This window comes from Meleagris gallopavo, chromosome 1, assembly GCF_905368555.1.
Source record: "Meleagris gallopavo chromosome 1, MGAL_WU_HG_1.1, whole genome shotgun sequence".
Classification (NCBI taxonomy): domain Eukaryota; kingdom Metazoa; phylum Chordata; class Aves; order Galliformes; family Phasianidae; genus Meleagris; species Meleagris gallopavo.
This window is the reverse complement of record NC_139404.1, coordinates 55,562,924-55,578,426: the sequence shown is the minus strand read 5'-3', so window position 1 is coordinate 55,578,426 and position 15,503 is coordinate 55,562,924. Positions and strand designations below refer to the sequence as shown.

The 15,503-nt window shown below is 43.2% G+C and overlaps 1 protein-coding gene across 4 annotated transcripts in view; it reads right to left on the bottom strand.

Annotated features, from left to right (window-relative positions):
* KIAA1549 (KIAA1549 ortholog) overlaps positions 1 to 15,503 on the bottom strand; it is a 139,152-nt gene that overhangs the window by 75,375 nt on the left and 48,274 nt on the right. For 3 of the 4 annotated variants that reach the window (XM_085228420.1, XM_085228429.1, XM_085228414.1), the window contains exon 2: positions 50 to 2,746. In XM_085228420.1, the coding sequence (XP_085084546.1) occupies positions 50 to 2,746 (2,697 nt within the window). The remainder of the gene's footprint in view (positions 1 to 49; positions 2,747 to 15,503) is intronic. The other variant, XM_085228439.1, reaches the window with a different exon arrangement.

Sequence of the window (15,503 nt, the reverse complement as noted above, 5' to 3'; positions counted from 1 at the left end):
CAACACAGTGGTTTCTGAAAATGAAACAAAGACGTTGGTGGCCTCTCACCAGCAGTGACGAGGTACGCGTCAGGAATCGCGATGTCACAGACGTAGGGCTGCCTGGTGGTGCTGGTGGCAGAGGGGAGGATGGCGGCTCCAGGGCGAGTGGAGGTCAGCAGAGGAGGGGAGGAGGAAACACCAGAACTGCTTGTGGTGCTGGTGGCAGTGGTGGTGGGGATGGTGCTGGCAGCAACTGATGTGTCAGCATCATCAGCTCCCGTTGGAACGTCGTACCCCGTGGGGGGGAGGGAAGTCGAGGGAAATTGTGTGGGAACAAACAATGTGGTCACAGACAGAGATTCTGTAGGAGAGGGGAGAATGCTGCTGGCATCAGCATGCTGCGTCGGGCCGCCAGGGTCTGTGGTCATAAGGGCTGTTGTGTGAGCGCTGCTCTCGCTGAGGGATGTTAAAAGCAGCGTGGCCTTAACTGTAGCACCAATATCCTCATCCGAAGCCAGACCAGTTGAGAGCAGAGATGAAGACACATTTAAGACAGGAGTTGTCGGGAAGGTAGTAAACACAGAGATCAGATTTGTCTCATCAAGCAGGACGCTGCTTCTAAGAGGCCCGGTGTCAGAAGAGGGCAGCACCAGGGTGGGAGCCACGGACTGCAAGGAGGAAGGGGAAGGCTCTAACTGAGAGGTAGCTCCTGGTACAACTGAGGTAAACATGGCTTCGGATCCCACCAGCAATACTGATGGTGATTCCAGAAACACAGACGAGTTGGAAAGAAAACTTGATGATGGCATTATTTCAGGTACATACACACCTGGAACAGAGAATGTATTTGAATAAAAGTACGAGGTTTGCCCGACAGAGAACAAAGACACCTCAGAGTCAGTGGCAGAGCTGACAGCGGTAGCTAAGTCCCAGCTGGAAACATCCTCAGAAAGTACTGGTGTTCCACTCAACAAGGTCTGAGGTAACAGTGTTGAGAAATCACTCTGCATGACAGAGTGAGAAGTTAGCACGGCTGATGACAGAAGTAAGTAGCTAGGTTCAATCAGAAATGGTGTTGATAAAAGTTTGGACGAAAAATCTGAAATATTTAAAGACAGCTCTTCCCTTGTAGATATCTTATCAAATAAAAATACAGATTCTGATGGCTTAAGTTCTGGTGACTCCAGCCAAGTTGTGGGGCTGACTGCAAGTGATGCAACTGCGTGGCTTGCGATGGTCATAGACTCCAACAGAACACTGCTGGTAGCAGGATGCTCTACATGAGTGTTTGGTGCCAGTGACACAGTTCCTGTGACAGGCAGGGAAAACTGGACAGCAGAGATGTCCAGTGAGGTTTCACTGGGCAGCTCATGGTAAGAAGGAGAGCTCGCAGGTTTTCTGTCATCAAGAGCAGTGTCCACAGTGCTCAATAAAAACAAACTTGAAGCAGGGATTTCTGCAAATCTTGAAGAAAATGAAACAACTGGTCTTGATGGAAAAGAAGTATCAAATACCTCAGGTGTAGGCTCTTCTAACTCATATTTGTCGGCAATTACAGTTGTAGACAGAGTTATGCCTTGTACTTCAGAGGCTGTGAATGACAGAGTTTCAGCATAATCACCTGAGCCCACATCATGTTCTGGAGAAAATCCTGCTTCTGGCAGAAGAGAAACAGAGTCACAATATAAACAGGAACTGTACGATCTTGTGAAAGGCACTGGGCTTATGAGCTCACTATCAAGCTCAGATTGACTTGGTATTTCCGAATCAGCAGGCAAATTTGGTGCTGTACTAGAGAACTTCTGTGTAAACAAGCCGGCATTGAAAACTGTATCAGAGTAGGTGGACATGGCAGCCGAGTCACCTGGGAAAGCTGCAAATGGAAGACTGATGGAAAACAAAGCAGACTCAGCACTGGCTGTTGCAGCAACTGTGGCCCAGGGAATACTTGGAGCAGGGTCAGTTCTTATACTGACAGCTTCTGTTGCCCTGCTACTCCTACTGGTGTAAATGTCACCACTTTGTGCTGTAGCACCTGCTGCAGCATGGCTATTTTCACCCAGCAGCTTGAGATGGATAGGTGACCCCTCTGAAGTGGCCCCAGAAGGAAGAGATGTTACACTTCTGTTTATGTTTTCCCACATTGCATCTGCCTTCTCGGAAGGAAAGGGAGTGAAATAAATACCTGTATCTGACGGGTGCAATGGCAAGTGTCTGCCTGCAGTCAGTATTCCACTGTCTGGTACAAAAGGCTCCAACTCTGTGAGACTGGTACTGTAATCAAGGACAGCACTCAGTGGAGTCTTCTGCTGTGCTGTTCTCAAGATGTCGTATGGTGAAGAAAAGACAGATAATGAAGGTGTTAGTAACGGAGTTTCTAATGTTTCTCTTGGTAGCTCTGCTGTATTAACTGAGTGATGATCTGTTAAAATTGCAGAAGACTTCAGTGGAGGAGTCCACTGCACCTTTGGAAATGGGCTAATAAATTTGTCGTCACTTAAGAATGCCTCACTGCTTGTTACGGAGAAATTTATCAATGGTGTACTTCTCCCTTCTGAAATTCTGACCATTTCTTCTTGGTTAAATGAACTCACATCAATGGGAGTGGTAACTGATGATAAAAACGTTTGAAGAAAATTACTTTCTTGGGACTCCAAAGTACTTTTTGCTAAGGCCATTTGTGTTGTGCTGCCTGATATGCTTTGGTGCACCTTTGAGTCCATTGAGAAAAAGGAAAAATTTCGCTGCTCCAAGGATATCTCATCTAAATAAAAAGAGAAAGAAAAACAAACAAACAAAAGCAGATTAGCTTAAGCAGTAAGACTGGAAGAAGCAAACCTTCCAGAAATCTATTCAGAATTCAAGGCTACAAGCAAAACTGCCCAGTACTTGAAAAACGTATTAAATTCTTCTGTGAAACGCCATTCCCTTTAAATCAGTGGGACGACAGCAGCGCCTCAGTGAGCCTGCAGAATGGAGAGCAGCTCCCTCTCACAAGGTTGCTGCACGTCAGCTAATGTGCTCCCAAAGTAAGCAGTCAGAAAGGGTAATAAGGTACAACACAGATAAAAACTTTATGTAACTTCAGGGTCCAAGTTTAGCTCTTCTGCCTTCTGCTAGCATCACCTCATTTCCTCCAGTTTTACTGTTTCTTATTAGGCTCACTAGCAGTTCTGTTCTCTTCCAAGGACCAGCTCCAGGCAGTATCAGAAATGAGTGATACTGCTATTGATGAGAGATGAAGAGGGGTTCCCTTTATACGAGTCAGGTACCACATGCAAGTATTTGCTGACATAAAACACATCCAGCAGTTATGTTTACATTGCCTGCTGTTCATCTCATTTTGGCCTGTAAGCAGTTGTGGCAAATTGCTTCATTACACAACTGCCATCTTCATGCGCATCCTGCTGTAGGAGTTCTTTGTTTACAAAACTTTCACTTCTTCAGCTTGCAGGACTGAAGTAGTCATAGCTAAGCTCAAGCAAGAAGGAGGAAAAGCTGTGATTTCAACAGACTTTTTTAACAAGATTCTTGCAAAAAATCATGTATCAATTGCACAACTTGACTATATTTTCCGCTCTTGCAAAAGTATTCTTGGATTGCACAGAAGATGAGCATACAAACTTTTTCCAGCCATGGATGTGTTTTACAGAGAAAAGATTTATTATTGAGTACTTCTCTGAAATGTCTAGATGGGATTACTAGCCTTCAGAGTCGAATGGTCAAGGAAATCACAGAAAATTGCCCCCGGACATTTTTTCTAGGGTACACACAAAGGTTTCATTCTTAGTTTAGCTACCCCCCCCCCATCATCCTGTTTTCCTAGCATTACTGTTTTTATACTGGAGCTTACTGACAGCACACGCTGAAAAAGCTGGTGGGGGGTGGGAATCCCAACCAATTAAACCACTAGGGAACAGCTGAAAATAAAAGCTAGTGTACACAGTAGAAAGTGCCTGATGGTGATACAGTAGACCGCTCAAGTGTAGCTATATTAGCAAGCCCTTATAGCATGCCTTGAACTCGGTAGTCCACAGCAGATCTTTGCAGGAGCAGTTCACCTATCTGTTACACACTGTTGCCAATTCAACAGCACTTTCCAAAAGTGATAAACTGCTGTCATCACCCCCTCTGCCCCCGTCTGCTAAATTCCCCGACACAATTTTTCAAGTGCTGACACACTGACTTGGTAAGTTCTGAACCTGCTGATCTGAGAAGCACAATTATAAGAATTAACACACAGAGCTAATGCCACTATAACACTAACCACTTCTATTCAAATAGTACTGCTGTGATAATATGCTTTATTTTACAGATTCCATGTGCAGTATTTTACAGTGTAACAGTTATCATTCTCTTAAGTAGTCCTAAACCATTTTTTCCTCCTGGAACACACTGCAAGCACCGTTAGCTACATGACGTTTGTGGTGCGATGAAAGAAATTGCCTTAGAAAGCTCTCAAGGAAAAATAAATAGATAAATAGATTAAAAGTTAATAAAAACAACAACACAGCACACTCTTGCAAAAGCCGTGCAGGACAAATACACAAGTACACCCTTGACTTCTTCCTCAGGGGTCTGCTGCTGAAATGCAATGCAGCACAGCCGCTCTGAATAATGGCTTTCAGAAGCGGTTATTGTGAGTAACAGCAAAAGCAGTCCCCGAGAGGCATGAGACCAAACCAGAGACCCCCTTGCAGGGGCTTGTGATACCAGGCCCTCTTGTTGACAGAAAGGTGTCTGCTCGTTGAAGCTCTTCCTGACCTCACTTCTTCCCTCAACTTTAGTTTTTTGCCTTTCTGATGTTTTGAGGAAGCAGGGAGTTACTAAAGGAAAAGAATCACAAGACCATAAAACACGCACTGTCAAAATGAATCACTTCTGTCCCAGTACGCATAAAGGTATGCCATCAGTCCTTTCAGGTAAAATGCTGTAAAATACTGCCCATTTTTGTCAGACTTTGGATACCTAGTGTTCGCTTAAAATGAATTCCAAATCATAAGCAAATGCACTAATAAAGATTTCCTTGTACATCACGGTTTCATGCTGTAACCCCCAGCATTAATAACCCCTGAAGACAGAATGCACGGTACACGTGACATTACTACACAAGATACTTAATGTGACTGGAAAGGTGTCCACATTCTGATTACTAAGAGCACTTCTGATCTGCAAAAAGCTACGGGTGATGATAGATAAGCTGATTCTGCAGACAAAACAACTGCACTGCCTACACACGCCCATGCTGTGCACTTTCATCTTCCTTCACCCACAGTGAGCTGCTATTATCTTTGCTCTATTTGACAAGGCAAAATCCTGCTGGAAGTGACTGCAAGTCACAAAGATTTCTGTAGAGCTAGTTAGAATCACAGCATTAAGGTTGGAAAAGACCACCAAGATCATCCAGTCCAAACATCAACCCATAGTTGCACTGATAACAATTCAAGAGACATGCATAAGGCAAGGGCAACTCTGGCTTTAAATTCACTCTAACTTTACAGCTAGACTTTTGTTGAGAACCTGTGTTTTCCTTTGAAAGACATGAAATAATAGCTGGGAAGGAAAACAACTTCAGAACAAAACGTGGTGGGATTTTGCTTATTTGTTTGTTTTTAAGGAAAACAAAAACAACTGCCAGAGCACAGAGGACTTAGAAAAGCTACAAGACAAGGTAAGAGCACTGATTACTTGAAATGAGAGGACGGAAATATTCACTTGTGCATACAAGATTTTGAAACAAAAACTCCCTGGCAAGTTTGCAAGCCCATGTTCTATGTTAGTTGCTTCGGCTGGCTTTTAGAAGCAGGGAGTACTAATGACATGCCATTACTAATACGAATTATTGTTTTCTGTCATCTTCAGCAGAACAGCACACTACTTGACTACCGCTTGTCAGAGCTACACACCACTCATTGGGCGCAGATGGGACATGCAGCAGATGTGCCAGGGAGCAGCCAGAGAGCACACAAAGAGGAGCAGCACCGTGCTCTGAAGGAGGCGAAGGAGCAACGCATGGCAATCACATCCTCACCACTGCAAAGCAGCTGATCTGGCTACGCTGTGGGACAAAGGAGCTGACAGACTGCACATGTTCTGCTGTACTTTAATGCCGCACAAAGCTACTGATTAATATCAATGCTGACTTGTTTGCTCGCACAGCTGTTGTTGTTGGGTGACAGACTCACCATCCAGCAAGTGTGCTGCCACTGAGCCAGGCAATGGTGACAGGATGACAAGAAGGCAAGCCACACTCCACAAAGCTGGTAATGTTATAAAAAAGGATAGCTTGGGAAGCCAAGCTGTGATGCTAAGCTATAGCAAAGAGGAGGGAAAAAGAACACTGGTGGAAATAGTCACATGAGCCACAGATGGCACCAGGACAATGCTTTCATCCAGACAAAGACATTCAGAAACCAAAGGCGCGACACCAAAAGCAATATGCTAATGTACGTGGGATGGTGAACTCTGCTGCTTCTGCCACCCACCGAAACAGGCTGGAGGCTGAATGACATCAACCAGCACCAAAACCTGTCACTGGACACAACGAGCCCGAATGCTGCATTTACAGTAGCATGGCTGTGCATCACAATACTGGCTGAATGTGGTGAATTCAACACCGCTTTCCCAGCAGCAAATGGCTGATGCAGTCTGTAGACTTCTTTGAAGATAAAGTATATACTATGTTAGATTGCCAGAAAGCCACACATGTACATAGCCCAAGAACTAGGCTGGCCATTTTTCTAGAAAGCAATTAGAGAAATACAGTTTTCATTCACTCAACACTTGCAGTGTTGGAGACAAAACTTGTTACACTCTATATACTCTATATAATAAAACAAAACAACAAATTTGCATTTAATTACATATAGATATGTGAATACATAAAAATATATGTTTATATATACACACACTATTATAAATGCAGGATCTGAGATGTAATTTCAGCTCTGCCACTGATCAGTTTGCAAATTCTATAAAAGTCACATCACTTTTCTGCACTCTACTATTAAAATATGGCAGAGGTATACTGCCACAACTACCAGTATGTATGAAAGCATAGTTAGCTTCTCGTCTTACAGAGATCTTCAATTACAGGTGACAGGTACAGGCATAACAAAAGAAGAAAAAAAAAAACAAAACTAGAGTCTTTACTTGTAATAAAATAAAAACTTGTGAATAGTAATGGTAGTTTTGTTGAGAGACTAAGTAATGCCTAATAGAGTTTGAAAACACTAGAAAGCGACAGAAAAGTAGTTCAACATAAAAATAATTAAAAAATACATATCCTGTAAATAAATGCAAGGGTCTACATCATCAAGTTTTAGTGTCTTTCCTTTTTAAGCAAGGAGAAAACAGAGGTGCTATGGTAGAGCAGCAGCCAATGCTACACACATTCCAAGTATTATGAGAAAACCCTTGACTAGATAACAGCTCCCAAATTAAAATTATAGCTACAAACTGACTAGATGGTTCTCTAACTTTGGGCAGACTAGTATGTCACAGAACCATAGAATGGGTTGGGTTGGAAGGGAAACCAAGGATCATCAAGTTCCAACTCCCCCACCACAGGAAGTACCACCAACCTTCAGATCTAGTACCAGACCAGGCTGCCCAGAAACCCATCCAACCTGGCCTTGAACACTTCTGGGAACGGGGCATCCACAAAAACTCTCTAGACAGCTTGTGCCAGCACCTCATCACTCTCTCTGTAAAGAACTTTCCCCTGACATCCAATCTAAACCTTCCCTCCCTGAGCTTAAAACTACTCCCCCTTGTCCTGCTACCACTGTCCACCCTCGTAAAAAGTCGATTCCCCTCCTGTTTATAACCCCCTTTTAAATACTGGAAGGCTGCACTGAGGTCTCCTCACAGCCTTCCCTAGTGCTCCAGTACTCTGATCATCTTCAAGGCCCAGCTCTGGACCCTCCCCAACAGCTCCACATCTTTCCTGTATTGGGAGCCCCAGGCCTGGACACAGTACTCCAGATGGGGCATCACAAGGGCAGGGTAGAGAGGGACAGTCATGTCCCTGTTCCTGTTGGCCACCCCTCTTCTGATGGAACCCAGGATACCATGTCACATCTCAAGGAAGCTTTCAACAAAATTTCTGCCATTCACCATGATTCAGATTTTTGTTTGAGAACTATAAAGTCTGAAACTATATTAGCAGAATGTGTGGGATAAGACCACCCAAGGGTAAAGAGGATGATAGGTGCAAATGTAAGTGAATAAATCGTCAACTCTTCCTCACACAGCTTAACACTTAATAACTTCTTTATTTAATAACATTTAGCCCAGCTTCAGTCAAAAAGGCCCTGTACATATTAGATCACTACAAAAAATACCCACGACTCTCTTGTGTAAGCCTGTGACTAATTTCTTAGGTGTCTAGCTTGTAGGAAAATACCAGTCACAGAGCACTGGCAGCTGAAAAGTTGTCTCTTTCCTCCTCCAGGAGACACCGAGCACAGATTGAGCTGCATTGGCAACCATGTCAGGGCACATGCACAGTGATGTCAGGGCAAGCATAGGGCTGGGGGTCCGGCTCCTCAGCAGGGCCTCAGTAGCTTTCAGAGGCTGCTACTGCACATGTATGCAATGCTCCATCCAGTTAGCATGTGCTGGGGCTGCATGAGGGGCAAAAGGCAAGAGCAGGAGACAGGCAGCCCTTTCCCAAAGGCGTTCATCTTACTGGGAAAAATCCCAAGCATCTCTCAGCATTTAAAATGCATGCTTGTGAATTTTCAGTATTGAAGGTGTTTATACGACATGAAAGACTAAAATAGAGAAAAGATTAAGAAATACAAATTTTAAGTCACAGCAGCCTTTCCTACTGCAGTAAGGTTGAAGGCAACGTTTCACAATAATAGAAAGGGTAGTACTGAGAGAAAAATAATACTGCTACTACAAAGCACATAAAGTGGGTGTCTATGTACGTGCAAGCTCACTTTGCACACCAGGGTTCCACACACAGCCAAGAAAGAAGTGGAACATCTTGAAGTTGTTCTTTATCCACATGCAAACAGACGCGGCTCAGCTGCCACCCAGGTGCAAGTTTACATGAAATTCCCCCTCCTCCACAGCAAACCAACACAACTTTCCAGCTCCATATGAACAGAAAAGATGCACCAAAGCACAAAGGGAGGCAGCACAGACAAACCCGCTCTTTCTTGCCAGCAGAGTTTGATGAAGTCTTTGCAGAAATAAAATATGTTTAGTAGAAGATGATATGACTGCATTTCATACTTCTCTGAGGCAAAAAAAAATAAAATACAATACTCCTCAAGCATTGCATCTAAAAGTGACTGAAGTACAAACTGATACCTCTACAAACCTATGCTTTTGCTGAAAACCACCAATTAAAAAGCTATTAAGCAGTCTGGGATCTCAATTTCTATGGATGACCTCATCAGGAAACTCACAACCTTCATTCTGATCCAAGAATCTTCCAAATGTATCTGCGGCTGAGGCAGAACAGGACTCTTCAGTAGTTTACAGTAACTAGTAGTTTAAAAGAAAAACAAACAAACCACCAGTCCTTCTTTATCTAGTACCACTGTAACACATTGTTTTGCACAACAGAAGAAAAATTTTGCAACTCAAGTGAAGCTTTCCATTATGCAAAAGACAACAATATACAACAGATCAGACAGTAAGGACAGCAAGTCACACACAGATGGAGGACAGAGCAAACACCTCCACACACACTCCATAAACATAATCACACAGCGAGAACTACTCCCCCCACACAGTAGTACAGCCTTAGCAGTGGGATGGGAACAAAAATCTGTTAAACAGCTTTTCATGACTGCAAAATACCTGCAAACTCAAACATTCAAGATATCCTCCCCTGAGTTACGGGTCACTCCCCACACTGCTCTTAACAAATTATTTTAATACCCAGGTGAGAATCATAGAATCATAAAGGTAGAAAAAGACCACTAAGACCATTCAGTCCAATCACCATCCCATCCCCCCATGCCCATGTCCCTCAGTGCCACATCAAGTTCTGGAACACCTCCAGGACAGTGACTGCACCACCTCCCTGGGCAGCCTGTGCCACTGCAGCAGCACTCTTGCTGAGAAGAAATGTTTCCTAATATCCAAACTGAAACTTCCTGGTCAACTTAAAGCCATCTCCTCTTGTCCTATCAGTTACCTGGGAAAAGAGGCTGATCTCCACCTCACCACAACCTCCTTTCAGGTTGGTGGAGAGAGCAATAAGGTCTCTCCTGAGCTCCTCTTCTCCACACTCCCCATCAGACTTGTGCTCCAGATCCCTCACAGCTCTGTTGCCCTTCTCTGGACATGCTTCAGGGCCTCAATGTCTTTCTTGTAGTGAAGGGCCCAAAACTGAGCACAGCACTTCAGGTGCAGCCATGCCAGTACTGAGAACAGAGGGACGATCACTTCCCTGCTCCTTCTGGCTGCAGTATTTCTGATACAAGTCAGGATGCCATTGACCTTCTCGGCCACCTGGGCACACTGCTGGCTCATGTTCAGCCAGCTGTCAGCTAACATCCACAGATCCTTTTCCTCCACTTCTTTCCAGCTGCCCTGCCTCAAGCCTGTATCACTGCATGGGGTTGTTGTGACCAAAATCCAGGACTTGGAAAAAGCTAGCCATGACAAAAAAAAAAACAAAAAAACAACAGCCGTGACAATTCAAACCATTTTAATCATCATTCAAAGCATTTTAATCATCCTGAAGGATGATTAAAAAAGGTATGAGAGAGGATGTCAAATAGACTGTGGTTTGATGTATTCCTACAGCACATCACCCGCAGCTGAGGAAAGCAACAGCTCTGTGCAGAGCTCAGAGCCCCAGCATGGCTGGCTGGCCCTGCGCACACACACACACACACACACACACACATACACAGTCCTGCAAATCAAATCACAGTTCAAAGTCTAGCTTTTGTTGGGAGCATTCACGCTTTTCTGGCATTTATTTGTATGTGACATCATCATGTGGGAAGCCATGTGTCAGAGATAAAGTACACACGAACTGGAAGTGGCTTTGCAAATGTTAATTCTAAGAAAAACACTCACCAGATTTGCTCATCATGATAAGCAGGTCATGCTTTTAAAAACAAAAAGGAAAAACTTTATTCCTCCATTCAACTTTTTTTTTTTATATTTTACTTGTTTACTTTCTGCAAAGCAACTTGATTTCTTCTGCCAATTTTCATACAATCAAGTGATCACTGAGAAGCTTTCTGCCTAGGCTCAAGATTGCAGCTTCCTCCAAAATGCAGAGATTCGGCAAGCTTTCAAAAAGATTGATGAAATTTATACTAGCCTCTCTTTTTACAGATGACATCTATCACTGAGTAGTACTCTGTGTCCATTGCATGTAAATGCTTTTAGGAATAACCATATCCTTAAAAGAAAGTGAATTTTATCTCTTAAATTGTGTTACTACCACAAAAATCTCTAGAAGCAATGAAATCATGGGAAGTCTGAAGTCAAGCGCAAATATCTAATTAAAATAGGGCCTATGTGGTATCCTAGTAACCCAGTTATCCACAGGGACTCTCTTCATTGACATATATTCTTAACTGGGCCGTGCTGACAAAGGAAATGTATACCGTTGACTGAGCTTTTAGTTGTTCAGGTCAGCAGGCTCACCGCTTGTGCACAGTGTTGCTGCTCCCAAATTGCATTATTCAAGAGGAGTAAATGGATGCCCCAACCTATGACACCTAAAATTACTTCAACAAATTAAGTTAGGATACTGATGTTTCATGAAGCATGCTGAAAAAGCCAAAAAGATTTACAACCAGTAGAGCAACATCACTGCGTACTTTACTCAGAGCTACAAACTTGACTGCACCTAGCCCATATCCTTGAAATATGCCTGCACACACTCAATTTTACAGCAGCTACATAGAATCATAGAATCATTTGAGTTGGAAGGTATCCTTAAAGGCCATGTAGCTCAACTCCTCTGTAATGAACAGGGACATCCACAGCTACATCAGGGTGCTCAGAGCCCTTCCAGCCTGACCTTGAGTGCCTCCAGGGATGGGGCATCCATCACTTCTCTGGGTCACCTGTTCCAGTGCCTCACCACACTTACTGTAAAAAAAATCCTTCCATATAGCCAGTTCAAATCTCCCCTCTTTTAGTCTGAAACCATTTCCCCTTGTCCTATCACAGCAGACCTGCTAAAGAGTCTGTCCCCTTCTTTTTCACAGCCCTCCTTAGATACTGAAAGGATACTCATACATATGTAAGTAATATTGGAAAGCTCTTATACAGTCAGGTATGAAAGCATTCAGTAGCACTCTCAGCATTTGTCATTAGGCAAATCAGGTTACATGAGAGAAAATTCTATCAACTCACCTCAGAGGAAAGGGAAATAATAAGAAGTTGGGAAAGAGCAGAACAGTTACTGAGATGCCTTCATCATGATCTATAATCAATGAAAGAAATGGAATGTACAAAGAGAAGGAAACAAAGTTCAAGAAATAGTCACTTCTTAAGTAGAAGTTTGAAATAAGTTTACCTAAGATTTTTCTTTAGATCCTTCAAGGCTTATTGAGCTTCACCTCACTTGGAAGAAGAGGAATATACCAGAAAAACCCCTGCAATGAATAGGACCTTTCACTGTCTAATATCAAAGGTCAAACTTCCGCCGTATCTCATAGCTATCAAACTTTCAGAAGACACTTTACTGCGAATATTATTAAAGAAGATGGAAAAGGTAACTAGTATTATTTCAAATAAAAAACAGAAACAAATAAATAAAAACACCACATGGTTTTCTGCCCCTTCCTAGCAGACTGATAGGCTCAGGTTAGAGGCTCATTAGAGATCCCGGAATCTCAAATAGCATGTTTCATTGTACAAATATCTCAAGATTTAGAAATTAATTCTGGTCTTTTTTGTCTGTTTCTCCTTAATAATATTCTCAAAATGAGACAAGTAAAAAAATCTCAGCTGTTAATATGTTTGAAAAAGGAAACTTGCCCAAAGGCTTTTCTCCCTTGCTCTTGATGCAATGTTACATATCTAATCACTGCTCCCAGAGCATTTTTCTGGAAACAGGTTATCCAGAGCAACTGCAGTCTGTTTTTTCAGACCTGCAGCCAAGTTCATGACTGACACAAGTGAGTTCAACACTGCTGGCTCCAGCAAAGTTGCATCATCTTTTCCCAGTACTGGAGCAGATGCTCTGAGACCAGCCAGAGTAATTAACACCCAAGTTATTAAGGTGTGAGTCTTCTACTTCTCAGTACCCTTAGTTGATTGAGGTGCGTGTGGCACCTGGAAATTAAGAGAATGAAGCTGTGAACACTGACATCCCCAAGCCTTGACTTGCATATCCTGCCAAGTGCCAAGACCATCCTGTGATAAGAACTGGAGTTTCTGCATGGCCCTAGAGACTGTACAGCCTCGGTTAACAAAAGAATGAATAAATAAACAGCGTTAACAAGTGTGGCACGAATGCCTTGGAAAAGGAAGGGATCTGCTGTTAGAAACAATGAATACAGACGTAATCCAGAAAAAGAACTGAAGGGGTGTATTCTTATTAGAAGCATGCATAGCAGAACCAGGAAGGTAAAGAAGAATTGTGACGATCAGAGAAATGTGTGGGAGTGGAAAGCATTACATATCCCTGCTTTAAAAACTCATATGATCACAGCATTCTTGACAGGAACAGTATCATATCAGGAATAAAACAAAGCAACACTTCCTAATTCAATGATTGGGAAATACTCTACAAAGCCAAAAATTAAAAAAGAGGAAACAGGGAATTTCCTCATAATTTGTAGTGAAACATCAATTTATACACCTTTCACAAGCAAAACTGCTAGCAAAGAGCAACCAAAAATTAGTGAAAATGCAAGCCACAGCCTCGCCATGCTGGTTTTGTAGAAGACGTTTTTGTTTTAACTGACATTTACTAACAACATGAAACAAAATACCTTCTCTTCCTTAAGGCAAAAAGGGCAGACAGTTGGCAAGGCATCATGCAGACACAGCTAACAATAGCCAAGTCTGCCACGCTCATGAATAATCATTCTGAGCTCTTCACCTCTGCTGCCATAAAGCATCACAATTAGATTTTTCAAGATCCACAGCACACCACTACCAACACTGTTAGCTTAGCAAACTGTCACACGATTGAATGATGACAGTGTACAGACAGTCTTCTAGGTCCTTACTAATATCTCTCCTGGTCCTTCAGTTCACTGGGAAATGCCTCTTTTCTACCCTCCATATGCTCTATGATGTGAAGCTGCACAAGGCCTCTATTACTACTTAGTAAAGCTATGGGCACAGAAGTCAGTATATTTCTTTATAGGAAGTATAAATTGCAATACACACTGATTAAATAGGGACATATATACACTACTCCACCTAATACCAGCAGCACTGTTAAAAGAAACAGCCACCTATTACATTTTGAACTGAATTAAGGATACAATTTTTCAAAATAAAGATCAGACCCCTTTCTGATCAAGCACACAACTCTATTCTACTTCATTACATGCTTGATACAATTTAATTACAGGGTTTCTCAGTTATTTTCTAAAAAAGAAAGCTTATGCATATCACAATATTTCCAAATAATAGAAATGAAATGAAAATGACTACACATGTTAATAACTACCTTCACTTTTATTCCAACTAACAGGTTAAAATGACCAATTTCATTGGATAAAGAAATAATCCTGGTGTGGTCATTTCCATAGTGCATCAGTTATCAAATTTAGTGCTGTAATTGGGCTTATATGGCAAGGTTTTGTTAGCGGGGGGCTGCAGCTGAGGCCTCTGTGAGCAGAGCCCAGCAGCTGCCCCATGTCAGAACAGAGCCAGTTCCAGCTGCTCCAAAAGGGGCCTCCTGTCCTGTGCAAGAACAGGTAGGAGAGAGGAGTGAGAAAATGTGAGTGAAATAGCCCTGTAGCCATGAAGGTCTGTACAGAAGGAGGACAGGAAGTTCTCTAGGCATTGAGCAGAAGTTCCCTGCAGGCCAGGAGAGGCCGACGGCAGAGCTGATCGTACCTCTGCAGACTATGGGCACCAGGTAGAGCAGATCTCCACATGCAGTCATGAAGGAACCCATGAAGCAGTAGTGGATGAGGCCTGAAGGAGCTGCAGCCCATGGATAATCCCAAAGGGCTGGAGCTGCAGCCCATGGGGAGAAGCCTGCGGTGGGGCAGGAGGGCTGAGGGAGCTGCTGCCCACAGGGACCTGTGCTAGAGCAGTGCCTGAAAGGTGGGTCCTGTGGTATCGAGCTGTGTTGGAGCACTGCCAGGAGAGTTGCCGCCTATGGGAAGCCCACACAGGATCAGCTTGGGAAGGACAGCATCCTATGGGATGGACCCACGTGGAGAAGGGGCAGAGTCACCATGAAGGAGAGGTAGACATGAAGCTGACCATGAGCTGACTGCAGTCCCTGTTGCCTTGCACTACTTGGTGGGAGGAGGTAGAAAAGGTTGGATAGCCAGGGTGAAGGTATTTTTTGTTTGCTTTCAGTCCTCACAGCTCTGGTCCGTTATCAATAGGCA